At 36.7% G+C, this 27,940-nt stretch overlaps 10 protein-coding genes across 10 annotated transcripts; 4 read left to right on the top strand and 6 right to left on the bottom strand.

Moving 5' to 3' along the window:
• Positions 1-153: 153 nt before the first annotated feature.
• On the top strand, positions 154-1,265 carry EV154DRAFT_559842 (ras family-domain-containing protein; the record flags this gene model as incomplete). The annotated part of the gene is made up of 9 exons (XM_051605572.1): positions 154-180; positions 228-249; positions 302-312; positions 393-454; positions 523-592; positions 649-715; positions 777-830; positions 904-1,142; positions 1,197-1,265. The coding sequence occupies 9 exons, from the start codon at positions 154-156 to the stop codon at positions 1,263-1,265; spliced, it is 621 nt and encodes a 206-aa protein (XP_051461513.1).
• Positions 1,266-1,475: 210 nt separating this feature from the next.
• Positions 1,476-2,769, bottom strand: EV154DRAFT_559843 (uncharacterized protein; the record flags this gene model as incomplete). The annotated part of the gene is made up of 7 exons (XM_051605573.1): positions 1,476-1,650; positions 1,709-1,986; positions 2,052-2,100; positions 2,165-2,270; positions 2,333-2,453; positions 2,523-2,658; positions 2,726-2,769. The coding sequence occupies 7 exons, from the start codon at positions 2,767-2,769 to the stop codon at positions 1,476-1,478; spliced, it is 909 nt and encodes a 302-aa protein (XP_051461514.1).
• Positions 2,770-3,184: 415 nt separating this feature from the next.
• Positions 3,185-4,112, bottom strand: EV154DRAFT_599606 (60S ribosomal protein L23). Its single transcript, XM_051607122.1, has 3 exons — positions 4,003-4,112; positions 3,335-3,655; positions 3,185-3,272 (listed from the first exon to the last, which is right to left on the bottom strand). Exons 1-3 carry the CDS (start codon positions 4,010-4,012, stop codon positions 3,190-3,192), a joined length of 414 nt encoding a protein of 137 aa, XP_051461515.1. The 5' UTR covers positions 4,013-4,112; the 3' UTR covers positions 3,185-3,189.
• A 2,002-nt stretch (positions 4,113-6,114) lies between these two features.
• Positions 6,115-8,441, bottom strand: EV154DRAFT_496961 (cytochrome P450). Its single transcript, XM_051600213.1, has 10 exons — positions 8,097-8,441; positions 7,949-8,021; positions 7,772-7,893; positions 7,542-7,698; positions 7,155-7,477; positions 7,057-7,084; positions 6,942-7,000; positions 6,760-6,879; positions 6,408-6,705; positions 6,115-6,350 (listed from the first exon to the last, which is right to left on the bottom strand). Exons 1-10 carry the CDS (start codon positions 8,370-8,372, stop codon positions 6,232-6,234), a joined length of 1,575 nt encoding a protein of 524 aa, XP_051461516.1. The 5' UTR covers positions 8,373-8,441; the 3' UTR covers positions 6,115-6,231.
• Positions 8,442-9,741: 1,300 nt separating this feature from the next.
• Positions 9,742-11,795, top strand: EV154DRAFT_458598 (WD40-repeat-containing domain protein). Its single transcript, XM_051597451.1, has 6 exons — positions 9,742-9,784; positions 9,838-9,990; positions 10,075-10,291; positions 10,351-10,491; positions 10,554-11,231; positions 11,287-11,795. The coding sequence occupies exons 1-6, from the start codon at positions 9,772-9,774 to the stop codon at positions 11,600-11,602; spliced, it is 1,518 nt and encodes a 505-aa protein (XP_051461517.1). The 5' UTR covers positions 9,742-9,771; the 3' UTR covers positions 11,603-11,795.
• On the bottom strand, positions 11,760-15,556 carry EV154DRAFT_496965 (uncharacterized protein). The gene is made up of 7 exons (XM_051600214.1): positions 15,376-15,556; positions 14,903-15,316; positions 14,817-14,833; positions 14,699-14,758; positions 12,736-14,643; positions 12,333-12,681; positions 11,760-12,280 (listed from the first exon to the last, which is right to left on the bottom strand). The coding sequence occupies exons 1-7, from the start codon at positions 15,500-15,502 to the stop codon at positions 11,832-11,834; spliced, it is 3,324 nt and encodes a 1,107-aa protein (XP_051461518.1). The 5' UTR covers positions 15,503-15,556; the 3' UTR covers positions 11,760-11,831.
• A 75-nt stretch (positions 15,557-15,631) lies between these two features.
• On the bottom strand, positions 15,632-17,911 carry EV154DRAFT_496967 (major facilitator superfamily domain-containing protein). The gene is made up of 6 exons (XM_051600215.1): positions 17,458-17,911; positions 17,324-17,384; positions 16,973-17,263; positions 16,488-16,818; positions 16,047-16,431; positions 15,632-15,996 (listed from the first exon to the last, which is right to left on the bottom strand). The coding sequence occupies exons 1-6, from the start codon at positions 17,872-17,874 to the stop codon at positions 15,949-15,951; spliced, it is 1,533 nt and encodes a 510-aa protein (XP_051461519.1). The 5' UTR covers positions 17,875-17,911; the 3' UTR covers positions 15,632-15,948.
• Positions 17,912-18,917: 1,006 nt separating this feature from the next.
• EV154DRAFT_599610 (uncharacterized protein) lies at positions 18,918-20,653 on the bottom strand (the record flags this gene model as incomplete). Its single annotated transcript, XM_051607123.1, has 3 exons — positions 20,287-20,653; positions 19,694-20,223; positions 18,918-19,643 (listed from the first exon to the last, which is right to left on the bottom strand). Exons 1-3 carry the CDS (start codon positions 20,348-20,350, stop codon positions 18,918-18,920), a joined length of 1,320 nt encoding a protein of 439 aa, XP_051461520.1. The 5' UTR covers positions 20,351-20,653.
• Positions 20,654-20,771: 118 nt separating this feature from the next.
• EV154DRAFT_414157 (uncharacterized protein) lies at positions 20,772-21,035 on the top strand (the record flags this gene model as incomplete). Its single annotated transcript, XM_051595598.1, has 1 exon — positions 20,772-21,035. The coding sequence occupies one exon, from the start codon at positions 20,772-20,774 to the stop codon at positions 21,033-21,035; it is 264 nt and encodes an 87-aa protein (XP_051461521.1).
• Positions 21,036-22,917: 1,882 nt separating this feature from the next.
• On the top strand, positions 22,918-23,979 carry EV154DRAFT_559852 (uncharacterized protein; the record flags this gene model as incomplete). The annotated part of the gene is made up of 2 exons (XM_051605574.1): positions 22,918-23,147; positions 23,877-23,979. The coding sequence occupies 2 exons, from the start codon at positions 22,918-22,920 to the stop codon at positions 23,977-23,979; spliced, it is 333 nt and encodes a 110-aa protein (XP_051461522.1).
• Between the last annotated feature and the right edge of the window lie 3,961 nt (positions 23,980-27,940).

The raw sequence follows: 27,940 nt of genomic DNA on the forward strand, positions 1-27,940 counted from the left end.
TTTTTACGCGGATAGTTACGACGGGTTCACGTGCGCCTATATATATATATATAAAAAAAAAAAGAAGACAATCATTTCCTTTTTAAAACTTTTTCCTTTTTTTTTTTTTATTCTCTCTTTCTTTTCTCTCTTTTTTCTTTTTTAATTTTATTTATGTCTACATATAATTATATTATAAAGGTAGGTTAAAGGGTAGACTGTTTGACATGTATTAACTCTTTTGATAGTATATTATCGTCGGAGATTCTGGTGAGTTTATCGTTTTCATGTACATATGCTCTTATTAACTTTTTAAATATAGGCGTAGGAAAGGTAATAAAAAGGATCAAACTCGGTTTAAAAAACAAAAGAAAAAGAAAGAAAGCTGAAACAGCCTTCTCTCCCTTCAAAAGTCTTGTTTATTACTCCAGTTTACCGACAAACGGTTCTATGCAGGACGTGAGTTGACCATTGGGTAATTTCAACATTTCCAATGCATAAACATAAAAATAAGAGATTAAAAAGAAAGGTTTTAAAACCTAGTGTTGAATTCGGTTCTCGTTTCATTGCCATGCCCGATGGAAAGCAAATTAAACTGCAAATCTGGGATACAGTAAGTGTTTATTTATTTCTTATTCTTGTTTATTTATTTACAACAACAACAAAAAGGCTGGGCAAGAGAGTTTTCGAAGTATCACTCAAAGTTATTATAGAGGAGCTGCTGGAGCTTTACTGGGTAGACTAATGGGGTCAAGAGCAAACTTATACATATTCTAATTCTTTGTTTCTTTACACAGTCTATGATATTTCCAGGAGAGAGACCTTTGAGCATGTTTCAACATGGTTAGCTGGTAAAACACACTCTTCTCTCATGTCCCTCTTCCACAATACAAACATAGACACTTACTATTCTTCTTTAAAAAGACGTTCGAAAACACGCTAATCCTCATACAACCATTGTACTCGTTGGAAATAAATGTGACTTGGAAAGTAAAGCAAGACAAGTGACTTTTGAAGAAGGACAACAATTTGCTAAAGAGAACGATATCCCACTCTTTATCGAAACATCTGCAAAATCTGCTGAAAACGTAGAAGAGGTATTCTTCAAGACAGCAGAAGATGTTTATGAAAAGATTAAATCAGGTGTATTCTCTCCCAACGAAGTAATTTACTAGTCATTTTTTAATGTAGATGTATAATTAATTTTCTTCTTGTAGACATCTGGTATAAGATTAGGTCATACCCAAAGTGCACTTTCTGATGAAGCACAAGGTGGATGCTGTTAAATAATCCTATATACACACATATCTATTACTTTTTTTTTTTTAATATAATGATCTACCACTTTCTTTCTTTAATCTTCGCGCTGTTTGCTCAATCAACATTCTTATGCCGTTCTTTGAACCCGTTTGTTTTGCCACCACAACTATATCATTGATTTTAACCCTTGTGTTTGTAAGCTACATAATTTGGGTTGAGTACAACATTTTCGAAATTCAGAATTCATGACTCACATTTGCATTCGTAATGACGTCCTTTTGTAAATTAATTTGTATATCCAATATAGCATCATAGGGTTGTGCAAAGATAATGCGCGCATGTGAGTAGCTCTTGTTATCAAATGACTCCACGCAATGAATACTCTTACACAATTCCACGGCCTTCTTATAACTAAGGAAAATAAAATGTGTAAGACACATTATATATAACCCAAAAGAACCTCCCTTACTCCTTATAATCTCGTTCTGTTTGTGGATCCCTCTCACTACTTGACTGTATCGTGGTTTCCTTTAAGCTTGCTACTTTGGCCAACCTCTCCTTCAGTGCATCTCTTTCTCTTCGTTTCTTTTGTACTTTCCATTCAAGATCATCCACCTGATCACGGGTATCATTGGCCTGTTTGTTTATTAAAGCTAGATCCTCTGATTGCTTTGCTAGAATATCCATGGCTTCTTCAAGTGACATGTCTGAATGTGATGATTTCTTCATACGATTTATTTCCACTTCCTATCAATATAACCCTTGAGTTCTCTTCCCATTTCCCAATCGTTGTATCCATAGAAATCTCTTACCATGTCGAACACTTCACTCAATGCATGTTCTATCTCGGCACTCTTTGCACTATCTGTATGTTTGTCAATAAAAAAAGAGAGAGAGAGAGAGAGTCATTGTTGTTATATCTCACTTGCCCTTTTTAATCAAGTTTGCAGTTTCAGCAATGGTGTTCTTAAGTTTATTGATGTTTGAAGTATAATTCTGCAGGTTTTTTCTGAGGGTTTGATTTGCAGCCTCTGTCAAGTAGAAAAGCACTTTAGTGGTTGTCAATCAAAATAACAATTTTGTTTTATATTACCAGTGTCGGATAGTATTTGTTGGTTAATGTGGGCAGGTGGTTCTTGAAACATGCATTGCAAAAAGTTCGATTTGGCATAATGGTTCATAAAGTTTTTCTCGAGATTATCATGGAAATATTTCTAAAAGGGTTTAAAAGAAAAGGAATGAACATTTTGACTTCTTCATTGACAAATCATGTGAGGCATTACTTTATAATTCTCCAACTCTATATGGTACGCTTTCGAATAGGGAGGTCGATTACTAGGAATGGTGCGGATTTTCTCTTGATAGGATCGTTGATTTTCAGTTAGATCAGAACGCAAGTGTCTCAGCTCATCGCATTGTCTAACATCTTAAAAAGTAAGTCAAGGACAGGTAAAGGAGAGGCAAATCTTTATTTATTTATTTTTACCTTGCCGTCTCTTCCAAATCGTTAGGTCTATTTAATGCTTGCATGTTTAAAAATATCGTCAAAGGAAAGAAAAAAGAAAGTGCGCTTAAAAAGCAACCCCCACGCGTTAAATCGGATAATTCGCGCCTGCACGTTTTTTTTTTTTTTTTGGTAATTGTGCCAGTTTACAAACAAACGCTATTTTTGTCCTAGCCCAAGTATAAGAAATAAAAAATAGCTTCCTAATCAGTAAAAAAAAAAGTCCATATTGTTCTAGTCAAACCAAGTATCTGCGGTGATATCTACTGATATCTAAAACCTTCATATCGCTGTTCCTGGGGGGAGGGAGATTAAGTTACATAAAAAAAAAAAAAATTAATGCAAAAAGCGAAATAAAGACAATGTTTGTTTCTGTAGTGGTTTATGCGATAAAACACGCAAAATGATTTTATTTCAGATGGAGTTTGATACAAAAATTGTTGTATTTAGACGACGGTACCAGAAGCAGAGGCAATACGGGGCCAGAGATCAGCACATTCCTTGGCAACGGGACCAGTAATGGCAGAACCTATTTGAAGTGGTGGTGTTAGTAACTTAATTTTTTTATGTCAGCAATGAGCTTTAGCTTACCCTTCATTTCACCCTTGGGGTTGACAATGACACCGGCGTTATCCTCGAAGTAGAGGAAGACACCATCTCTACGACGCCAAGCCTTACGTTGACGAATGACGACAGCGGCCATAACCTTCTTTCTCAACTCGGGCTTACCCTTCTTGACGGTAGCGACAATCATGTCACCACAACCAGCAGCGGGAAGTCTGTTCAAACGACCCTTGATGTTACGGACAGCAATGACGTACAAGTTCTTGGCGCCAGAGTTATCGGCACAATTCATGACGGCACCAACGGGCAAACCGAGAGTCATACGGTACTTAGTTCCGGAAACGCTAACTATTCAGTCAATGTTAGTATTGCATATAAATCCCCTTTTCTTCCCCCATCCCCAACTATTTCAATGGACGACATGTCGAATGATTGCAAGTCAATGACCAGATAAATCAGGCAAACAACCCTTTTACTTTCATTACATCTTTTGCTCTATCTGAATTTAACACTCTTGACTTGTTTACAAGAAAAAAGGTGGTAAAATATCAATAGTTTACAAAAAAAGAGGAAAGAAAAAAAAATAGTTCGTTTCTCCTCTTCATCCATCCATCCATTGACTTGTCATAATCCATCTATAGAAATAAAACACAATTCCCATCCCCCATTCAAATTCCCATTCACGTATACTTTACCCTTAGGCATTATGCAGAAATATAGAGAGAGAGGAGGTTTCTCTGTTTTTCCTACTTTCCTCCTCTTTACATGTCCAAAGTTCCCTATTCTGCGGCCACACCCTGATCGGACTATTAAAAAAAGCGTGTTTTCACTTTAAATCTATCTCCGGTCCGGACTTGAATTGTGCCATGTATCAGTTTACTTTACTAGAACCGTGCCACCATTGCATGTGTCTTTTATATATCAGACAGTATTTTGTTAAACTGCTTCCAAAAACATGTTATATGAACTATTATCCCCTCTTAATCTACCTAATATTTTTTATCTTTATTTTATATGGGTGAAGTAAGGTCGTGTTAAATAGCAACCTCGTCTAATGTATCAAGGCATTACGACAGACGTCTAACAACTCACACTCTCACAGTAAACCTGATTATATCTTGTCATCTTAATAACTATACCCTTTTACAACTAGCTTCTGTTAGCCCTGATTATTCCACTGGTTGTTCTAGCATGTATTCAAAGCAAACATAAACTATCCATATGTAGTCAGTCTAATGAATAAACCAGACCATCTGAAACCCCCCAATAATCTCTCAAGACTCGACACTGTCTAAATGTTCCGGCGTTCTTCTATTTGATTTATGCTTTGTTTCTGTAACCGCCACAGCTGCACTGAGTACATATTACATCTTCTATCGATAGAATATCAATCAACATACTTTCGGTCAAAAACGCCATCCAATGTCCGTTGTGATACAAGCAATAGATACTGCTCCACAGGACCTGATACATTTGCATCTAAGCAATGCTACGTGTCTTCCCCTTCCTTATATCATACACATGTAGCTCCAATATTCATACTGATTTACTTTCAGCGAGAAATCCTGGTATTCTCGCATCAAATTATTCAAGAAAAATACCTGACCAAGCATATGTAACCCAACACCTGAATAGTTATTTTTAAACACAACGAAAAGGAATTGACCTCATTAATTTATATTATTGCAAGTTGGACTCTAGGTTTTACATATCTCCATGTTCCGTTTCTGACTCAAATTAGTAAGCCAGACGTTACCAAGAGAAAAATTTAAACCACCCACATCAACCGACCTCTTCCTACGCAAACTCATGGTTACTGAAAGCCCAACGCTTGATGGAAATCAAAGTATGTCATAACCCAAGTAGAAGCAGTATTGGAAGACTAGTATTCGTGCAACTGTTCTTTCGCCCGGATGGAGCCATACTCTATACAATTGGCCTCAGCCATATCAACCTTGTCCCCACGACTAGACTCTTGTCTACGCCGAAACAATTGGAAGCCACGCTAGTAAATTCCTCTTTATCCTTGCCATCGAAATGAGTAAAAAGTCTTTAAAACGCATTCGTCTTCACCGACTAACCCGACAAGGGTTCCGTCTCCTCCAGACTCAGGAATGCGCGAGCGACAAGTAGGATGTTGCTTTGATACACCAAGGTGACTCCCGCTTTTAAGCTAGGGCAACTGAAGTATGCTCCTTACGTTAAAAGTGAAGTTGAATTCACTTTCCGCAGTTCGTTAAATATCCCCCCCCCCCTTTAAACGTTTTGTTTACTCTGTTGTGTACCGAGTGGTGAAAGTGATGTTACCCAAAACTAATCATCAGCGTCCAGTCATCTCAAAAAAAATTTACGAAACCAGTCATCTTTGGAAATCATCTCAAATGGCACATGGTAACGAGATACCTTCACGAAGCGACCAACCTGGAGTGTAAGTGGCGTCGTGTGACTCTAAGTACAATTACCAAGACATCACCCCCAAATGAAGACTTTTTGCACGGCAAAAATGAGGTTTTCTTTACCCTATAGCCAAACAGATTGATGTCGCCTGCTTGTCTAGAGAAAGCACATTGTCATCATGCATAAACTTTAAGTGATGAGTGTTTGTAGCGGACTGTTAAAGCTGGATGAAGCATCATATTTTGTTAATTGGTGCTTGTACCTTGAATCAGATATCATATGTCATCCATTTTAATTAACATCGATGTCCAAAAAATTAAACGGTTTGTTTAACTAAAAATTTGAAGACGGGTACATTAAAAGGGGAAGTTAGGACGCACACTTCAAAAATACCCGGAGTACAAAAAATATATTGCATCAATTTCAACTTTTTTATTTTATTCTTTATTTTTATCACATATTAAAATGAATACCCAACTCTTTTATTATCTTTTTTTGTAGTATTCCCCAACTATGTTATACCAGATTTAATAACGCTTTGTGAATTTCAAGCACAATGACTCGGGGGCAAAGTTGAATGCCATATCAAATACAATCTTTTCTTTATGGATCGAGTCTTTTGGGAGTTCAATTTCATATTTTCTCACTAAAAAAGTATGATTATGAATAAGATACACTTTGTAATTAAGTAAGCAGTACTTACATATCATTGCCAATACAACCCGTTGTTCTGTTAAACTGAAATTCATACCCAGACATTGACGAGACCCATTGCTAAAAGGAACCCAAGTCAGCCCTGTATGTCCCTCATGTTCTCCGCCTTCTTCAAATCTTTCTGGGATAAAGTGGTCTGGGTTTTGCCAATTTTTGGGTGATAAATGAATGGATGCAACATCAATACTAATTTCAGCTCCTTTAGGAATAACTGTTCCGGCTAACTCCATATCCTCACCAGTCTTTCTAGAGAATAATCTATCTACTGGACCACTATGACGAAGATTCTAAACCATAAAGAATTAAATGAATGAATTATTGACCTGTAGTCATCGACATACCTCTTTAATAACCAAATTGATATAGTCCATCTGTTTTAACTCTTCTTCTGTGGGAATAATATCGACTGGCTCGTCACCTAGGATTCTTAAGACTTCCTCACGTGCTTTTCTTTGTACATGCTAAAATGTTTATAATATGGTGTTAGCCCAATACAATTTTTTTTAATAAAAGAGAGGTTTACCTTGTTAGCAGCAAGATTGTACAAACAAAATGAGAGCGTGTGCGCAGTAGTGTCATGACCTATACATCGAGTATTAGCAAGGATCAATCAGGTTTATGATCAAAATATTATTTACCCGCCAAGAAAAAGAGTGCGATATTATGCTATTTAAGAAAAACAAAAATTAGGTTAGTTAAATACGAAAAAGGAATCTACAAAGGTCATATGTCTTACTCTCAGCTGCTCAGTTGAAGCCTCTCCTCCTTCACGGATATCTGCCTCGATCATCAAAGTGAGCAAATCTTTTTCTTTTTCCGGAATTCCGTTTCTTTTTCCTTCGAGTATTTCTTGTCTTTTCTTATTAGTAAGATCATCCAACATACTATTAAATTTAGTGCTAGCTTCCATAATGCGTCTTCTTCCTGGTGAGATCATTCTTATTAAAAAGTCGGCTTTGACAAAAATACTAAGCCAAGGATCAAACAAGCTCAAAATAAATGTGTTATAAGTCTTTGTCCATCCTTCAGGATCGCCTTTTAGTGCTTGAAAGTTAAATCCTACATAGATTTATCAGGTTCTATCAGTATACAGTGTCAAATCATTTGTTTAACACAATCATACCAAATGCTGCTAATCCTAAAGCATCCAAAGTAAAATGTCTCATTTTTAATGCAATTGACACATTGTCACTTTCTTCATCTATCGCCGCAAATAGATCTGGCATTACACCTCCAAAAGTCTTGACTGGCATAGAACGGTGAAACGCTGGATTCATAATCTACGAGGGAAAAAGAAGTGGATATGTCAATCTACCGTTTATCCATATCCAACACTCACTTTAATTAACAGACCTTGCGCTGACTTTTCCATGTATCTCCATTTGATACAGCTACATTATCCTTTCCCAGAAATTGGATTGGGAGGCTGTTTGTCTCGAGTTTGTCAAAAAATGCATGTGACTTTGGAAAGTTTTCTGAAACATCAAGAAAAGTTAGTATTTGTGCTGGTATGTGCTCTGATTAATTTACCTGTTTTCAATAATAGTGTTCTTGCTGCTACGGGGTCGGTGACGTAAATGGTCCATGTAAAAGGAATACGGTTCTGGATTCATTGGAATAATTTCATCAGTATCGCATCTGCGTAAGTTTCATAAAAATAAAAATAAATTGAGCTTACGATGTAAAAACCATTGTTATCCTTTATAAGAGGTGCAATTAATCTTTTTTGACGGTCAGCAACAGACTCTTTATAGTAGTAAGATTTAATCATGGAGAAAAAGGAAACCTTGGGGAAATGACGGAGATGTTTTGGTACGACCAAAAATGAGTGAGCTTGATGGACAGCTAAAAGTAACACAGCAAATCCAATGTATGATAGTTTGGATGTTTTCTTAAGCATAGGAAATAGCTTTTCAAAAGCTGTGGAGTAATTTTTCAAGACAGAGTCAATCATAATGAGTTTTGAAAAAAAATAAAAGTGGATAAGTTGAGAAAATACACAAATGGTTGGTTTTTTATATATGCTGTGACTCTAGATAAAACAGTTGACCCTCATGCTGCGTAACTTTTTAAAATATGCGGAACGAACGGCCACGGCGCCGAAATTTTTTTTTTCAATTGCTCTGCATCCTTTCGGAGTTAACTTAAACCGACACTTTGATGTGGTTAGAATCCTATTTTAGATCAGAAGCCTTGATTATTGCAGGAGTCTTTCAAGCAAAAGTAAATTTAGAATTTATTATTATTTCCGTAATAAATCTGCTGCGGCACAAAAAATAATGTTTATTTTAGCTAAGCTGGACCTAACAGGAAAGAAAAAAGGAGACTCCAATGTCTATCCGAAATTGATTGTTTTATCACGTTTTGACTCATAATTCTATTGCGCAGATTTTTGTTTACAAGCGTTGGCTACGCCAAAAAAGTAATCAATCTGCCAGAACCGGATCGAGGTTGACCATCATTCAAATCGGATCTGTGTGTCGGTAAAACATATTCCACCAATGTCTTTAGAGTCCCTCGGAAATAAAAACTAGGAGTAATTACAACAAGGATGTAATTGTTGGACCAAGCTGCATATTTCGCTCCTTCCGATCTTGCAGGAGACTAAATATGCTTTTAGGGTGCTGATCAATTCCCTATACCTGATTTAGACATAATCATGTCAACAATGCACTGCGGCTACGCTGCTGTAATACTGTCTTCATTGTTGTCCTGATATGCTCTACTAACATTGTCAGACGTACCAAAAGTGTACAGTATAAGCGGTGTCCGTATGTGCAATACAAGTTAAAGTACCTGGGAATATCCTTTTTTATTTATTTTTTATTTGTGTAGATATCCCATTTTTGTTTCATGTCAATAATGCAGCCAGAATGTGCTCACCGCTGACGACTTTAGCCGTACCGCATTCTTGTTAACAATAAATAAATGTTTTTATATCATAAATTGCAAAAATTCAGTACCTTCATGCTGCGCTTTGTAGTCGCATGCTACGTTTTATACTTAAACTTAACTTAAGTTGGTATCTGCAAATCGCCTTGAGCTTCAATTAATATAATCACAATTCAAGACAATTGTAACCACATGATTTAGACTTTACAAATAGCGTTTATTGTATCTCATCACAGAAAGTTTGCGTGTGTATATGTTGCCATCTTCAACATTAAACGTGTTCTCGATCAGTGCTGCATAGGAAGTTCTTTTTCTGAGCACTGATTGGGTAATGATACAAAGTCACGTTTTCCAAATACGTCATCAATGAGGTCCTCTGAAAGATTTTTTTATGGTACATGTGTGGGCGCGTATATTGAAAAAATGGAGGCCTTTTTACTCTATATTTAACATACAATAAAATGTTTTGTGCTAGTAAGATAACGATAGTGTCATTTAAAAGAGCAAGAATACTAAAAGAAATGTAGTTTCTGGAGAGGCACCTGAACAACCTGTCGTTTCTGTTAAGTCTGGAAATGTTTTCGAAAAGAGATTGATCGAAAAGTACATTGCTGATAATGGTAAAGATCCCATCAACAACGAGGAAATGACAGTCGAGGATTTAATTGACATCAAGACAAGTAAGAATAAGCACCAGACAATTCAATTGAGATCACATAATCTTATTTTTTTTGACGCGATTCTTATTTCTTAACAAATAATAGCTCCAGAGACTGTAAAGCCTCGTCCACCCAAGTTGTCATCTGTTCCTTCTCTTTTGTCTTCTCTTCAAAATGAATGGGACAGTGTCATGCTCGAATCTTTTACTCTTAAGCAACAATACCAACAAGTTCGTCAAGAACTTTCTCATGCTTTGTATCAAAACGATGCCGCCACAAGAGTTATTGCTCGTATGAAGAAGGAGCGCGATTCTGCCAGAGAGTAAATTTATTCAGTGATGATTTCGATGATGTATTAACGGAATAATTGTTTTTCTTTAGAGCTCTTGCTAATGTTCAAGCACATTTGGGTACCGCTTCTTCTGCCCCTACCCAAGCTACTGCTACCGAAGAATCTATGGAAGTTGATGCCAGTGCTTTACCTGAGGAAGTCGATTCAAAAATTGCTAATACCGGTGAAGAGTAAGGCTAAACAAATTGCGATGTTTATTCACACACAAATATATTTACATTTCCTGTATTAGACTTCGTCAAAATCGTCGTAATAAGAAGAAGCCACCAGTCGAGTTCGCTTCTGTTGAATCCGTCAAAGAATACACAGAAATCAAAAACATTCCTTCTCTTCATTCAGCACGCCCTGCTGGTATCACAGCTTTAGATGTTAACGAATCTGGCAGCATTATTTTGACAGGTGGCAATGATAAACACGTTCTTGTTTATAACAAGGATGAGGATAAGGTCATTGCTAACCTTACCGGCCACACCAAGAAGGTTACTGCAGTGAAGTTTAGAGGTCAACAAGAACAAGATGATATTCTTCTTAGTGCAAGTGCCGATAAGCATGTTCGTGTTTGGGTTGCAGATGAAAAGAAGGGTTATAAGCTTGGTCATAATATCACTGCTCATAAGGCTGATGTTACAGACATTTCTGTTCACCCTAGTAAGGATTATTTCGTCAGTGCTGGTTTGGATAGCAAATGGTCTTTATATGACTTTGATACTGCTAAGCCCATTGTCGAAGCTTTTGATACTGAAGTTGAAGCTGGTTTCCATTCCATTGAATTCCATCCTGATGGTATGATTCTTGGTGCTGGTACAGGTAATGGTGTCCTCCAAATGTGGGATGTCAGATCACAACAAATTGCTGCCAGATTCGAAGGTCATGCTGGTAAGGTTGGTGCTCTTGCATTCTCTGAAAATGGGTAAGTAGTTTTTTTATAGTGCTATTTCGAATTGATAGTAACACGTTCAATATAGTTATATCCTTGCTTCTGCTTCTGAAGACAATTTGGTCAAAATCTGGGATCTCCGTAAGTTGGCCAATACAAAGACTTTCACACTGGATGAAGATTACAAGGTCAACACTCTTTCTTTTGATAACTATGGCCAATACCTTGCTATTGGTGGTACTGACCTCCGCGTTCTTAAGGCCAAAGATGGCTCTGTTGTTGCTACTTATAACGATAATAACAAGTCTGAAATCACAGGTGTCCATTGGTCTCCTCTTGCTCACGGTTTAATGTGTTCTAGTTTAGATCGTTCTGTCCGTGTTTATGGTGCACCATCAAACTAATTTTAACAAACATTTTCATCCCCTTTCTCTCCGTATCCCTTCTCACCATCTCATTCTTTTGCTTTCTCCTCTGTTACATCACTCAATCCAAGCGAAAAAGGAAAAGAATTAAAATAATGTTCATACATGCTAAATAAATATTTAATAAAAAAAAAGGTTTTTTTTTTTTTATTTTATTTCTCATTATGCAGCATATGTTTTGTTCTTATTATTTCATTTTTTTTTTTTTTTACAATTTTTCAGGAGTTGCGGTTTGTGTGTTTACAAGTGTATTTGCATCGGGATATCTTCTTGGTTGATATGCGTAATTACCCCTTCCTCTTGGATTAGTTGAGTTAGCCCATGCGCCACGTTTACGATGTGAGTTCCCCCGTTGATATGATGTGTTAGTATTGTTGTAACGGTGTGACTGGTACCCATTACTATTAGATATGGCTTCCCACTCACTATTATTATTCATCATGTCGTCAGAGGACTTGTACGGCCGACGTTGTTCATAATGAGGTCGAGGTGTTGATGCTGAGTTGTTGTTATAGTTTTGCTGCTGCCAAGGTAATGCAGGAAAGTAGACAGGTTGGACTCCTGTTCCCACCTGGGGATAGGGAATCATATATTGATTTCCAGTGGCATATTGCTGTTGTGGCATAAGATATACACCTACAGGTCGTTGTTGAATGCCTAAATCATTTTATCAGTACAGAATTATAACATAAAAAAGTTTCCTTATTACCTTTAGATCTCACGTCTTCAGAATGTTGTGGCTGCTGTTGAGAAACTGGGTATTGGTAAACCAAGACTGGGTAATTAGGGTTCACATTCATTCTTCGAGGCGATGTTGAATCTGACTTTATAGGACCGTTGTTTGGAAATTGTACTCTCGGTGGTGTCGATGTTGTACTGCTTGTCTCACTCGTTTCATCCACAGTCTCAGAGATATGGCTCGCATCTGTTGCTGCGCCTGTCGCTGGTTCGTGTATGTCCGATAACTCAACTTGCTCGTTTATGGTTTTGTCGGCATCTTCAACGTGTTGCTCACGAGTTACTTCCTGTTGGCTGTCGCTTATGATTCGATCCATCATCTAAAAAAAAATGTTTAAATAAGAAACTTCTTGGATCAAAATAGTACAACTTACTGTAATATCTGTATCAGAATCTTCTGTTTCCAATAAGAAACGCATATTATTCGGCTTTTTACCAATTAACTTCTTGACGGCATGGGGAAATATGGGGCTGGATGATCTTTCCCACCAAGGGCTTGACAAGCAAGTATTAGAAGTAATAGCCATATTTTTGGTTTCTTTAGATTCTTCTTGGCGTTGCTTTGTTGCATTGGGTGCCTTGACAACGGCAGGTTCGTGCTTCAAGATTTCCTTAACAACAGGCTGTTTAGGCTCATCTCCATCTGCAGTGACACCGCTATGTTGGCGCCAATGATCACCACTGTTAGTCACATCAAATTGTTGTTTTTGAACGGAATTGTTGGAGATAGAGTTTCTTCCCCTTCCACGACTACTTCGACTTCCATGTTCTAAACCTCCGCGCCCACGACCACCACGATTACCTCTATTATAGCCACCATGCTCTTCATCGTTACGCGTCCATCCACGATCATAGCCTTTACCTTGAGTGATATGAGAGGGGATGGTACCCCAGTCTTCATTTTGTGTGTAGTCAACAATTTCGACAATATTTTCGGGATTCTTCGCTTTGTGTCTTGCGTTAAATAATGCCTGTTTCTCAATTTCGGATTCTTGTAATCGAGTAGCGTATGAATTCCAAGCACTGCAGGAAGCCTCCGTCTTAGCAAGAGGTGGTGTGACATTTGTTTTAACAGCAGCTACAAAGACCTCCCAATTTTGCTCGTCTTTTGTCAGAGGAATTCCGTTTTCATCAACTGTTCGCACAACAATGTCCTTCTTCGGTTCGGTTGACTGCTTAACAGCCTCCTTTTTGAGGGTAGACTGCTTGTCTGTCATGGCGTCCTTATTCGCGGCAACTAAATTCCAAGGCTTACTAGTGTCGGGTAATGATACAGGCTCGGTTGGTTTATGGGTTTTTGATGGTAATGTTGGCTTAGACTCTTTTTTCTTTTCAGTTGCTACTGTTGCTGCTGCCGCTGTTGTTGATGGTAGAGGTGGCGATTTAGATTTTGGCCTTTTTTCAATCTCAGTGAAAACAGGCTTCTTCTCAATTTTGATTACAGGTGCTTCTATCTTCACAGGCATTTCTTTCTTAACCAGCACTTCTTTCGTAGTTGATTTATCTTTCTTAGAATCTGCTTCAGCTTTTAAACGGGCTTGTTCGGCCATCAATTCTGCCTTATGCTTAGCACGAGCACGAGCTGCTTCGCGCTCTGCTTCCTCTTCGTCTCTACGCTTTTTTGCCCGTTCAGCCGCACTTAACATGACTTCTCTCTGAACCGCGCATATCTCTTCGTCTGCTTCCTGTGGTTGTTCATGGGTAACAGGTTCTGATATAATTTGCAATGGATTCAACTGCTCTTCTCGGGAATGATCTGATTTAATGCTTTGTTCTGAAAGTCGTCGGGGTCTTTGCAACAAAGTAGGATGATAAAGAGTTGAAGTGGACGCAACGTTACCATGAGCGGGAGGAGGTCCACTTTTTCTATCATGACTAGAACGTCTGTTAGCGTTATTTGACCAGGATGTATTGTTGTTGACATTATTATCAACACTTTCTCTTCGACTCCATCGATCATTTGTTGGTGTTGTAGTGGAAGGGCGCCTTTCATCATTTGATACATTTGTACTATGGCGTCTGTTATCATAACCATGTACACTGCTATTATATCTAGAGTTATAACCATGATCTTCTGAGCGACGGTATGAAGCTTTGGTATATCCATGATCTGCAGATTCGTTGCTCTGTCTTGGCGGATAGCTACGGTCGTAATCCTCTGTAAATCGATCTGATGGTGATACAGGGTTTATTGATTCTTCAGATCCATCTACTTGAACTTTAGTTCCGTCATCGAATTCAACAACATCCACTTGAAAATCATCCAAGTCTTCACTAACCATCTATTCATTGAGTTTAGTGCGTTGTTCTTATATGCATGTATAAGCTTCATTTTACCTCGTCCCAAGATGTATGATTTGGATCTGATGAAGCGTATTTTAAGTACTCTTTATCGTCCTAAACACATGGATTAATCAGTATTGAATCAATTAAATTAAAAAATGATATAACATACATATAATGACGGATTTTCTAAAAGTAAAGAAATGAAGTATGGGTAAGAAAATTTTGTTGCAGGTCTTTATTTATTTGTTTACTTACTTTTTCCAGCAGCTTCAGCAGCAGTAGGGAAATCTGTTGAAGGTGGTTTCACTGTAGGTTCAGCTACCGTAGGAACCGCCCAAGCACGAGCCGTAGAGGACTGTGAGCTAGTAAGAGTGGGTGATGATGCAGGATCTACCTCCGATGGGGAATCTATTGTTGATTCAACTGGTTTTATGACAGGAGAAGTAACCACAGGTTGTTCAGTAGGTTTACTAATCTCGGTGGGTTGTATAAATGGAGTGGAGGGTGAACTAGCAGTAGATGAACCCCAGCCATGTGAGGTTGCAGGAGAGGAAGCAGGTACTTCTGTACCAACCGCATGTTCTCTTCGTAAGCTTGGTAAGTTCATTGGACGAGGTGCTGATATTTTGCTTGAGAGTAACCTTTGACGTGTCTGTGAGTTACGGTTTCCTATTTTTTTTGTACTGTTTAATATTAATGTTGATTTCACACAAACTAAACGTATCTACCTATTGTGTTTGCATTCGCCAATGGGCTCTTTGGAGTTCCGGGATATTTCTTATTGTTGTTATTCATGGTACTACTGGGAGACGTAAACCTTGCGATAGCACTCGGTTGTGTTTCTCCTGCTGACATGATGCTAATTTATTTAACGCGTTATTTGATTTTTATTAAGAAAATAAAAAATAATGTTGAGCAACTGAAGAAAAAAAAAAATTAAAAAGTGGGAAAGAAATTTTATATTTGAGGAAAATATGATACGCATAAAAAATTACATAATATTTTGACGACTTTTTTTTATTTTATTTTTTTTCAATCATCTTGACTTCTTTCTTCCTCCTAATGATACGCTGTCCGGTATGGAGAAGCTTTGTATAAAACTAATTAACGATATAACAGCAATCAAATAATATACCAGATGATGATCAAAAGGATATCGATTTCCATCCTTGAGAGAGTATGACCACAAAGTACCTCCTAAAGTAGGTGCCAAAGCACGAACAAGTGCCATACTAGATTGTGATATACTACATGAATTTTATAAATTAATTTACTGAGTCTATATATTACCATTTTACACTTTACCCATTTACTGTGCCCAGAATTTCAGAAGTAGCTGATGTACTCACCTATAATTCAATTTTAGTACAAGTATAATAAATAGTGTTATGCGATTTACCATTATATTAAGCCCTGTGAAGGCCATACAGTTTCCAAAAAACCGGATTAGCAACAAAGACAAATACCCAATTCGGATAATCCAACCGATCCCAACAGCACTGGTAAAACGTGCTCCAGACCATTCTCTCAGTGTACTTAATTCAGGAAATAGGGTATAGACAATCACGAACATAAATAAAGCTACGCGGACCTGAACCAAAATATTGAATCGTTGTGTCAATTTAGGATAAACTCCAAATTGAAATATAAGTTGGGCAACTCCTAGAATTGCCAAGGTCTGTGCAAATTCTGTTAAAGAAATACCAAGTCCGCCTGCATAAGTAGGAGCTGTAAAATAAAGCGGCAAAATTTCATCGAACACCATTGCATGAAATCCAAAGACCCTATTTATAAAAAAAGGCTTAGTCATTTGTAAACTGTAAAATGATGATCTACTTACGAATTGGCTATAATAATAACAAATGAAGTCATGGTGATATTACGAATAGATCCACTTCTAGGAAGTATCTTTTTGTTGGATACCTCAGCATCATTTTTTAAGAGTGCTGTTCTTTCATTGTCCAGTCTATCTTTATCCCATTTTTTACTTGCAATTACATTTGGATTGGACTCCTCCAAATAAAAATACCCAATTGTAAAGCCGATCATTGAACCACATGCAGATACAAAGCATGGTAAAAAGTAAGGATAATCTTTCAAGAATTGACAGTTACCAAATAACTCTGGGAAATTTTCTGCTGGTTTTGAGAGATAACCGCCCAATGTAGGACCTTTATGCAAATAAAAAAATTAATACAACCAAAAATTCCCATTTAGTGCATCCGTACTTACCAACTAATTGTTTTAAAATTGAGCATAAGAATGACTATCATTAGTAAAAAAAAAAAAAAACCCCTGCAGAGTAAATTTAGAACGATAACCTACCTATCATACCCGTATTCCACATTACACTAAAAACACTAAAAGCCTTTGCTTTATTAGTGTTGTCGGTAATTTCACTGACTGTACTACGAGCCACGCCACTGTTTCCATTCATAATTCCACATAACGCACGTGCACCAATAGCCCACCATAAGTTCTTACTAAGTCCAAACAAGCAAGTCGAAATTGAATTACCAATCAATCCTGTTAGCAAGACGGGCCTTCTTCCATATCGATCCGATATTTTCCCCCATACTATTGCTGTACTGAATTGAGCGATAAAAAACACTGAGGCTAATGAGGAGAAGTATAAGTAACTCAGATTTCCTTTACTGTAATAACCCTGTCACTCACTAATCCATCCCGCATAACTCCCTATTTCTTTTTCATCATCAGACAGATGGAAATCTTTCAACTAACAAAAATGGTCATTTTAGTCAATATAAACTTTAAAGCAAAAAAGAAAGAGAAATAAAAAACTGGCTTACCATGGAATAGATAAAGGGGAATAAGATGGTAGATGTCAAAGGCTCGCTGAATAGCAAAATCGATATCACGATCATTTGTACTCGAGGTAAAGGCGTGATCTTGACCTTGTCATCTTCCCCATTTTCGTAATCGCTACCATCTTGGCTATACATACTATTCTCCTCTCCAATTGAGTCATAATATGTTGAAGGACCACCGTTAGAATTTGTTGGCGTTCTGGTCATAACATGATCACTGATTTCTAACGACGATTTGTCTGTGCCTATCGGTATCCTGTGATCATAGTTAAGATTACTTAAATTGGAATGAGCAGACTGTTGTTTGTGATGAAGCTCGTCCTCCTCCATCCGCCTATGAAGTTCGCTTGATATACTTTCAGTATAGCTACTAGATACGGGGTCTGGCGCATTAATCATTTTCTAAAGAAGTAGAAAAAAAGGGAGAAAAGAAAACTCAAGAACAAAGAATTAAATAGGAGTCATGGCAATGAATTGTTTGTTGAGTAAGTAATAGTCACAATCATAAAAAGTAAAAGGCTGCACAAACTCTGAGTCATTACATTACCGCAGTGAATTAACAATTGCTCCTTTTTTTAAATATTTGAACCTTATTTTTAGATATCATTCCAAACCCCTAATAATTTTTGTTTATATCACACACGTCACCATATAAGGAAAATAATTACAAATTTAGCCTGTATCACTGTTAAGCTTTCTTTCTGCTAAACATGCAGCTTTCTGGGAAGCATAACCGACTTCAAAGATAAAAAAAAAAATACCAACATATTTCTATGATCATTTTAATTTTTCATATTAAGATGTAGTGGAGGATGTTCTGTGGAAGACGGCTCTCTTTCAATGTCAATATTTCACAACTTGGCTAAGCAATTACATCTTTTTTTACGTTGGTCATGTTTGAACACATGATCTAACCAATCAACTTTATTCTACATTTATACGTATATAAAAACAGAGTATAAGGTATTAAGAGACTCAATTGCGATGAGATTTTGTTAAGAAACTGTATTGATCTTCGTAAGTCCTCAAAGATAACGCCAATGAATATCTTTGGCACTTAAAACCAATTTACTTCACACTATATCTGTGTGAATGGTCTTTTATATCCCCTCAAAAATGTAGCTACCAGATAATTTTACCACTCAATGCCCAAATCCCTTCAGGAAATATTGCCTACGGGGTTTCTTCCATGTTCGTAGAAGGAACCGGTTATAAAGCATATAGCTTTGAGAAACATTATAAAACAAGGCGGGGTGTAATTATTCAAGTCACACACACACACACACACACACACACACACACACACACATAAATACACACACATACACATATAAAGAGAAATAGAGTAAGGCAAAAGCATTATTATGTATAAATTATTCTATAAGTTTAGTAAAAAAAGGACAGTGACTAAACAAGCCCCTAATCATTGAGTGCAACACATCTTAGAGGCACAGATTGTAAGCCATACCAACAGCGAAGGCCAACAAAGTAGAGCCTTGGACAAAGACCTTGGAAGATCCGCTTGTTTCCATATTTCCACTTCCACTACTTCCACTTTTTCCATTGCTAACGCTGCCACCGCTGTTACTTCCACTCTTACCGTTGCTAGTACCACCGTTACTGCTACCACCACCACCACTAGTTGTACCCGAATTAGGTAAACTAGGGTTTTGACCGACAGTGGGGATCAACTCAGACTCCTGCATACTTGCGGAACAACTCCAAGTATTTCCTTTAGCAATGTTTTCGCCCTTAAGCTTACGCTCAAGATCAGAACAACCAACCTTGTTTGAAGTAGTTTGGAGACGCATGCCACCACGAACATCCTTGAGGGCTGGAAGCTTGTATTCAGAGAAACTTCCGGCTAAATCAGCAGTGCCATGGATTTCACTTAAAACGGGGAAACCATCAATGGTGGGCAATTGAGTATTGTTACCAATAGAAAGAGCGCCATTGACAACAGCTAAACTCTTGAAGGAGGTCTCGGTCAATTTGTTATTATTAACAATGGTCACAGTACCGCCAATTCTTTCAAGCTTATCCAAAGCAAGAGTTGAGAATTCATTTTCGTGGAATGAAATATCGGATTGAACAATAGTTAAAGCGGGCATCTGAATATCAGCGACATTGAGGAAAGTGGCAGTTTTAATACTGGCCAAATTTTCAGCCTAGATTCAAAAGTTAGTAATATAATCAAAATATTTTAATCTTATCTTACAATAAAAGGCATCTCAGGGTTATTACCAAGGATTAACATATCACCAGTAATACCCTTCAATGACGAAAGATCATTGGATCTCATATGCTTATTACTCAATAAAGTGAACGATTCAATAGATTCCGATTTCAAGCCATCGATTTGAGGTGCACGGGTGTCTTCAATACGCAAAGAGTTTACTTTGACAAGGCCAGCAGGGAAATTAATTACCTCAAGAGCAGGTAAAACAGAGAGGTGGAAACCATTGACTTCAGTCAAAAGAGGCAACTCAAGCTTGTTTAAAATAGTATGATTGATAATCTTAATGTTACCATCAACTTTCTGTAAGCTAGGAGCACTGAAGGATACAAGGTCAACATTACCTGACATGACCAAGTCACCAATCAATTGTTGAACACCGTCCAGTTTAAGATGTGCAGCAGGAACAATATCCATAGTGATGACACCCTTGAAAACCGTACATGAACTGATAGCATCCAAATCTCCTTGAGAAGTTACACTGACATTCTTTTCACAACCTGAAGCAGCAGCTTTTTAGGAAGTTAGGCATTGGTTACACAGATGAGCGCTAAATAATTTATTCCAGTACTTACTTTCTGCCACAACCATTGCATATAATGTAGCCAACACAATTGAAGTTAACGTTAATCTTGTCATTCTTTTTTTTTTAGGTAAAGGGTAATTGAGAATAAAATTGAGAGAAAACTAGATAAAAGAAAATTTACGATAAATCACCTTTTGTACTTTTTTTATTCCTATATTAAATGTAACCATTTTATGAGTTGTGTCGATTTTGAAATAATAATATAAAGAATGGTATGGCACGTATAAATCCCATCAAACAAGAAAGTTTGGCTGAAATCACAACATTTTACTCATCCCAGGTGTTCGAATTTCTTTGTTACACACCCTGTTTGTTATATCACATGAGATCAGTTATAAATAAGCGAAAAAGTGTTTCCACTTTTTTTAAAAAAAAAATAGGACGCCTATCATTGTAAACCCAGTACATTTAAAAGAAGTGAGGGGACCCAGGACTAAATTTCTTCGTCTTTTTCTTTTCTCACACTTTTATTCAATGCCGGCTAACAATACTGGATTCGTTTTTTTGAACTTGACTAGCGAAGAAGAAGAACACTATTATGACCAGGATATATTTCCTTCAACTCATGATTCTGCAGAAATGATGCTGTATGCATTTGTTGATAGTGCACCCTCGGTTGCTGATTTATTGTGGTCAAAACAACAACTTGGACAGTCTGAATTTTTAACTCTTACTGATGGACAAGAATGGCCGGAATTGCCAGCTGTTGATTTTTCCACCCATGAACCTCACATTTAGAACCTAAATTTATATGAATGTATGAATGGATGAACACAATAAAAAAAAAGATAATACGAGATTCATAATGTGATTTTTCTCTTTACTGTAATAAATAACTTGTGTGTGAAATACCCTCCTAAACTAAAGAATCGTTCTTCTCCTTCTTTTTACTATATTTGGTTATTCTTAAAACTCTTATTTTGTAAACATGGATATGGATATTGGCGTTTTCACAAAAATGATTGGCTGAAAGGCCAAAAGGATTGGCGAGAATTATAAACAAAAGACACGAGCGCAATTCTTTTTGTCTTTTTTGGCCTAAAATATTTGTCCACAAAGCTTATTTGTTTTTTTGTTTTTTGCGTATATTATATTTTTTGATACAGAAGCTCCACCCCAAAGTTCGTTTTCCAATGAACCGAATTCGCTTTTGTCTCTGACTAAAAATCGTTTTTTTTAACAGCCCAAAGTTCGTTTTTTATTGGATAAAGTTCGCTTTTGTAAATTTCCCAAATTCGTTTTTACATCACTCAAAGTTCGTTTTTGTTATTAATAAAGTTCATTTTAATCATACAGTCGCAACGCCAATGTGCGGTATTTTACATTAAAGGGGGAGGGGGAGGATAAAATCTCAAAAAGCGGTTTATACTTCATCTAATAACTTAACAATAAAATACAACAGACGAGTACTTATATATTCTACAAAGATGGTAAAGATAGAATATTTGACAGAAAAATAAATGATGGGTCATGAAGAAAATATGAACCCATTTTATTTAGAAGCGTCAACAAATATTATACATTATTGTAGTTACCTGGAACCAGAGCACGAGCCGATTGTGGAGGAATAGAAATTACTGCTCTTGCAGAAAAATTAAAGAAACAAAAAGGGGATAACCATGAGTACGATAGTGAGTAGAAACCACTTTTTGTCTACTGCAATCAAGTTTTCGAAAAAATGAAAGAAATTTATCTAGCTAAGGATAATGCGCCCATTGACACTGAAAAAAAAAAAAAGCTTGGTGAAAGGTTAAATTGCTGAGGAACTAGTTTAACTAATCAAATGTTTATTACTGTTTTAATTTGAGGTAATAGTACTAGAGTACTTTAAGTATCTCCATAGCTCTGTTTTTTTAAAAGTCAGGAAATAGGTGGGTATTTATACTTCTTTCGAATAATAATTATCATTGACTCGCAGCTGTCCGCTTTGCGTCGATCTATGGCATTATTGCCTAGTTCCGTATCTTATACGCTTGACGCAACCAACGAAAACTGTTTACGCCCTAAACGTTCCACAGAATTCACCATCTACCCGTCCTTGTCTCGACAAATCCTTCGTTTAGTGACCAATGATGAGCTTGCACTTCTTCCCTTCTTTGTTCGCTCTTTCATCCCTTCTTCCCGTGCCTCCGGCTATATTCCTGTTCTCGATCATTCGGTAGTGGATATCACGCCATTCCTAATTGCATTACAGTTTGTTTCTCCTCCCGGTTCTCCACATGACCCGTCAACCACGAAGATTTACACTCAATGGTGTTCTCCCTCACCTATCTATCCTTCTCTTCCTCCTCCAATTGCACCTACTCTATCCACGAATTGATCAAAATTTTGGAACCTCCCCTTGTCACACTCATGCCGCAATGTCTGATATCGATATATTCATAAGAAAATCCCTCATCGATCTATTCTGCATAGATTTATGCCAGCATACTTTCCAACACCAGTTTGTCAATTATGCTCACATCCATCAGAAACTCTTGATCATTTTTTATTTGAGTGTCCTCTAAAACCGCCCGTTTGGCAACATATCTGGGATCACCATATCTCCCCATCCTCTATCACTTTGTCGACCGAAATCCTGCGTGTTAGTCTTCATACTTTTCGTGCCCTCCTGCCCAATATGCCACTTCTTCCTGACTCTAGCCTTCTCGCTCTTTCTGCTGCTCTCGAATCAATTTGGTTGGGCCAGTGGGCTTTTGTCTTTAACGACACTCCTTTTAATACTGCTTCCACTATCTCCCTCGAGTCCAAAAAGATTTTAAAATCTCAACATGAAGAACTTCTTCATTCGGGCATTCCTCATTCTCCCCCTCCCATTTTCTCTGAGGACAGCTTATACTCCCTCAATTGGTAAGACCTTCCGTTGCTCATGCTTCCGCTAAAGCTGCTTTTATTTTTTCTAAATTTCAAACTTGTACATACTTTACTTATAAAAAAAACACCAACTCTAAAATAGAAAACCCAAAAACACAATTGTGACGATTTCCCTTTAATATCACTAATAAATCACAGACTCCGTCTCCATATAAACAAAATTTCTTTCGTATAGATAAGAATTTTACTTGATCTGTGATTGGGAATAATATGAGGCTAGGCAAAGTTCATGAGACTTATTACTTTATTGATTGAATTGAATTTAAGTATTTATATGTTTTCTTAAGTAATTCTGCGATGACAAGGAAGATAATAATGCGTCTTAATGGTATGCTTTAGTATATAATTTGATGATCGGGTTACTATCTATGTCGAGTACAAATTGTAAATCGGAAATTAGACCAAGTGTCGTAGTAAGGAATGTGAAATGAAAATCCTAAGCCGGAACACTGGATTTTTCATGAAATCAATGTATACTAAAATTTTACTAACACATGAAGTATATGGATGTTTTATTACATTTATGTAAACATTGTTAATTGTAATCCAGTTTGACTAAATTTTCACTCTTTCATGCCGGATTTGAGCTTTTAAAAACGTTTTCTTGTCGAACCAAAAGATAATCCAGGGTTTTGCTTCAAAGCTATTGCAAAAATCGATGTCATTATAAAGTTGACAACTGCTCATATGACTTGCAAATATGAGGGTTGCTTCTTCAGACCAAGGCGTTCTTAAAGCTGAAGTATTATCCATAATGTTGGCGACATCTGAATTAGGCGAAGTAATCACTAACACGGATGACAAGTAGACTTCTACCTAACTATTTATGGAAATATATACATTATCTTCTCTCAATAAAAACAACTTTTTCATACTTCATTGCACCTTAAATCGAGTAGTTTCTTTCGACCCCACTTTCTCAACCATTCCCCAGAACTCGCCTGATAGTTCAGCTCTTCTTACTCCAACTGAACAAACTTCCCCCATTGCCCCAAGCAATTCTTCAACAGAATTTGACACTATGCTTTCCAACATTCATAAACTTAAACACCAGCAACATACTTTGAACGAAACTGAGCTCGAAGAATTGACCAGCTTCAATCACTGGTTTCTCTCTCGTATAGATTCTACAAACATTCCTTCCAATTCTAATTTACTATACAAAGATAGCAAATTTGTTTTTTTAACAAAAAACGAGCCCTAAAAATTTAAAACAGCCAGAAAAAAAAATACTCCCATTACGTAATGACAAAATAATACGTTTTTTTGTTTGTGAACAACCCGGACCAAAAAAAGATAAGGAGGTCTAGACATTTCCCGAGAATGTCTTGACCAACGTCTTTTTTTTCTACGTACTCTTTTTTTTTCTACGTGCTTTTTTTTCATAAATAGCTAGTTTTCATTCAAATTTGGTTTGAATAGTTTGGATTCGTTATAAGCAAAAAGCAAAAAGCAGAAAGAAACTGTGGTGCACGAATTAAGCCGTCTCGGAATTGATTATTTGCCAAAAGATAGGAAAAATGGTTCTCACTTTATTTAATCTTCTCCTTTTCCATTCCGAAGAACCAACTTATGGAATTGCATTTGCCATCACTGACTCCTTCTTTACATTGTGAAAGTCGTGTCATAAACTGTAATAATAGTATCCTTTTTAACCATGACACGATCAATTCTGACGATTTTCCTTTGCATTTTAGAAAATTCACGACCAACATGAATCAGCGTCTTGTAACAAGACATTACATCTTTTTGATGGTCTACATGGGAACTATGAAGAATAGTATCTAAACACAACGAGCTGGCGTTGAGGATGAATGTTTTTGCGGGATCAAGTCTATGTCGTTTTACGAAAAAGTTATTCTCGTTCTTCCACATCAGTATACCCTTCCCTCAATCTACAGTAAGGTGGATTAAAACACAAATACCTGTTTACACACGAGCAACAAAATACCCATTAGTTTTGCCCATGAGGGCTTGTATTGGGCGATCAAAAGTTGAACAAATCTGCAGACGAGGATATTAAAAGTACCAGCAAAAAAGGGAGATTGAAGGATAGAGGTTTAAAAGAGCTGTACGGAAGAGGTTAGCAAATCTGATTTTGTAGACATAATCGTGATCAAAATGATGTGGTTGAGACAACTGGAATGGAGGATATGGAATCGAACGTCTGACTTAAAGTGCTTCTAGAGTTTGTTAAAGTTCCATACGATGAAGATCAAGTCGAGAAAGGACAGGGTAAACACCTATCAGAATAATATTCAAGAGGCATAATTAGATAATTGCGGCATGATCGAGGATCAATTTTAGAAACGCTTCGGCTGACTATTTAGATTTATCATCTGACGACGAGGGGATCCACTGTTATTACTTTATCAATATTTCACTCAGAATGACCGTATTACACGCCCATCTATTCTGAACCAGGAATAATCATATGTGCAAGCAGTGTGTTATCGATAGTAGCAATATAGGATTACAAGAGATAGCGAGATATGGTATACACGTACGTCTGGAGGTTAGGGCAATGTTGAAATTGGATATACGGAAAGGATACCAGGGTAACTGTTATAGCTCGACTTGGCGGATCTTCGAGTCTAGAGGAACAGGTATCATAAACCTCTATAAAATGAAACGAGATTCTAGTACTTTTGTGGGGGGACTAGCAGAATAAAACGAAAACAGCATTGCTGGCAATTTTCCTTATCACGGCTTATAAATGACATGAAAAAAAAAGAGAGAATGAAATGAAGAGGATTCGGATGACAAAATGAAAACTATGAAATATCGACGATTTGTAATCCCTGCGTTTGCAAGATGTATTCTCGTTTGTTGTACATGGTCTGACAATTATGCTATACATATTTAAAAAAAGTGGTGGTGAGGCTAAAGCAGATATAAATAATTGGGGGTACAATGGGTTACTATAAGATGTTTCTTTTTTTTTTCCCCTTGGAGTCTTTCATTATTTTACAAACAGTTCACAATTAAAATCAAAGTATTTTTCAGAGTTATCATTTTAAATGTTAGTGTCCCTAATCCATATGAAATTGCCTTTAAATCAGATTACAAACATATTCGAGTTCTTATTTTTAAAGCTTTTTTTTTCTGTTGAGCCATCTAGTTAAAAATCACAGCATTTAACTTTACAGCTGCCGCAATATCAATTACCATTTTTTTGAGACCTTCACAGAGGACATTATAATAGTTGCGGCTACCTTTTTTTATATCTGCGTCTTACCTGATATATATATATATATATACTCGAATGAAATCTCAGAGCTCTGATGGAATTGATAATATCAAAGAAAAAAACAATGGCTACTTCATCCAATATAAGCTTTTTGATAAGCACATTCATTCTAATCCCAGTAAGAGACAAGGTGGTTTTGTGTGATAAAAATCGAGAAGCTTTGATGCCGACTGATGGCGTGCACATAATATTAAGTCACACTTGTCACTTAAAACAATATCTTAAAAACGCCGTTTGCATGTCTCACTTTCTTCATTAAAATCTACTCGAAGTAATCTTACCATTGGAATGCTTTGTGATTAACAAAAAACTAAGTTGACACAACGATACACAGGTTGAAATTCAGTCATAATGTCACCATCCTGACCTTGTTCAACCGTTTATAGTCCTTTCTCGAGTCTATAATAACTTTACTAGGTTTTAAAAACGAAATTAAGAATGTTCTTTATAAACACAAAATTGATCCTCTTCATTTCTAGTCGTATACCTCCAGCTGCTGCAACAAGAAGGCCTTATTTATCGTAAAAGACTATTATATAATGAGTTTCGATTTTTTGCGTTATAGATAACCTATATTCACCAAATAAAAAAAAGCGAGGGGAGGGGGGAGGACTATCGACGAGATAATACGGTTTACAATTTTTATTTGCAGGCAATTAAGACCCCTTTGCTGGTGACATTCTTGTCTTACCTACATTGTGGAATGAAACTCGTCTTGCATGCTGTCATTCCTGGACCAGTTTCGTAAATGTCTTGAATAGATGTAGCAACCGGAACTTATGAGTGTTTATAATTCTGACAAAATTAAGTGAGAATTCTTGCAAGAAGAATTGTGGTATATTTCGGTATCATCCTATGTAATAAATGAGCATGCACAAGCAATTAAATTATTACACATATGTTATCATGGAATTAATGTAATTCATGCACATATTTTTTTTATCTTTTATCGTAAAGAGTGGGGTAATTTCTCATACGTAACCTGCATATATATATATATATATATATATATATTTTGTAAATCTTTCTTTATTTACTAAAACTAACAAACGTAACAGTCAACGGGTTCCGGTTGTAAACGAAATCAAGCAACGGTAGTGAGTAATATTTTTAAAGATGGTCTACAACGGCTACCCCTTTTACCAGTGAGTACACAATTTTTGTCTCCCCATCCCGCTTTTTTCTTTCTTTTTCGTTTCTTATTTGGTTACTGCGAAAGAGATACAAATAATCTTTTTTTGGAAGTACATAATCATGATGGAACACGTCTTTTTGATCTGGAGTTATCAATGCAAACCATCGCCTGACTTAATCCTCAAAGTAGACCTATAACTATTTTTTCGGATCTTGACACGGTAGACTACATATATTTTCTTGCGTTAAAATAATGAGTAATACCTTGATTTCATCTCACTTATTACTGTAGCACATTTTACTGCAAACTTTCTTAAATCGTTTGCTAATGGTCAGCCGCTTAAACCGTTATAACATTATTCTAATTGTGCTTGTTTTTTCTATA

This window comes from Mucor mucedo, assembly GCF_025094135.1.
Source record: "Mucor mucedo strain NRRL 3635 chromosome Unknown EV154scaffold_13, whole genome shotgun sequence".
Lineage (NCBI taxonomy): Eukaryota > Fungi > Mucoromycota > Mucoromycetes > Mucorales > Mucoraceae > Mucor > Mucor mucedo.

What these genes read in the sequence shown, in the direction of transcription:
- EV154DRAFT_599606 (XM_051607122.1), bottom strand. An exon ending in CCCCAAGGGTGAAATGAAGG is followed by an intron (nt 3,273 to 3,334) that starts GTAAGCTAAAGC and finishes CACTTCAAATAG; the next exon opens with GTTCTGCCATTACTGGTCCC.
- EV154DRAFT_496961 (XM_051600213.1), bottom strand. Translation starts at nt 8,372, where the DNA reads ATGATTGACTCTGTCTTGAAAAATTACTCCACAGCTTTTGAAAAGCTA. An exon ending in ATAACAATGGTTTTTACATC is followed by an intron (nt 8,022 to 8,096) that starts GTAAGCTCAATT and finishes CAATGAATCCAG; the next exon opens with AACCGTATTCCTTTTACATG. An exon ending in AACACTATTATTGAAAACAG is followed by an intron (nt 7,894 to 7,948) that starts GTAAATTAATCA and finishes TTGATGTTTCAG; the next exon opens with AAAACTTTCCAAAGTCACAT.
- EV154DRAFT_458598 (XM_051597451.1), top strand. An exon ending in GAGCGCGATTCTGCCAGAGA is followed by an intron (nt 10,292 to 10,350) that starts GTAAATTTATTC and finishes GTTTTTCTTTAG; the next exon opens with AGCTCTTGCTAATGTTCAAG. An exon ending in CTTGCATTCTCTGAAAATGG is followed by an intron (nt 11,232 to 11,286) that starts GTAAGTAGTTTT and finishes CGTTCAATATAG; the next exon opens with TTATATCCTTGCTTCTGCTT.
- EV154DRAFT_496965 (XM_051600214.1), bottom strand. Translation starts at nt 15,502, where the DNA reads ATGTCAGCAGGAGAAACACAACCGAGTGCTATCGCAAGGTTTACGTCT. An exon ending in ATCATACATCTTGGGACGAG is followed by an intron (nt 14,644 to 14,698) that starts GTAAAATGAAGC and finishes CTCAATGAATAG; the next exon opens with ATGGTTAGTGAAGACTTGGA. An exon ending in TGAAGACGTGAGATCTAAAG is followed by an intron (nt 12,281 to 12,332) that starts GTAATAAGGAAA and finishes AAAATGATTTAG; the next exon opens with GCATTCAACAACGACCTGTA.
- EV154DRAFT_496967 (XM_051600215.1), bottom strand. Translation starts at nt 17,874, where the DNA reads ATGATTAATGCGCCAGACCCCGTATCTAGTAGCTATACTGAAAGTATA. An exon ending in GTGGAATACGGGTATGATAG is followed by an intron (nt 16,819 to 16,972) that starts GTAGGTTATCGT and finishes ATTTGCATAAAG; the next exon opens with GTCCTACATTGGGCGGTTAT. An exon ending in GTTATTATTATAGCCAATTC is followed by an intron (nt 16,432 to 16,487) that starts GTAAGTAGATCA and finishes TTTTATAAATAG; the next exon opens with GGTCTTTGGATTTCATGCAA.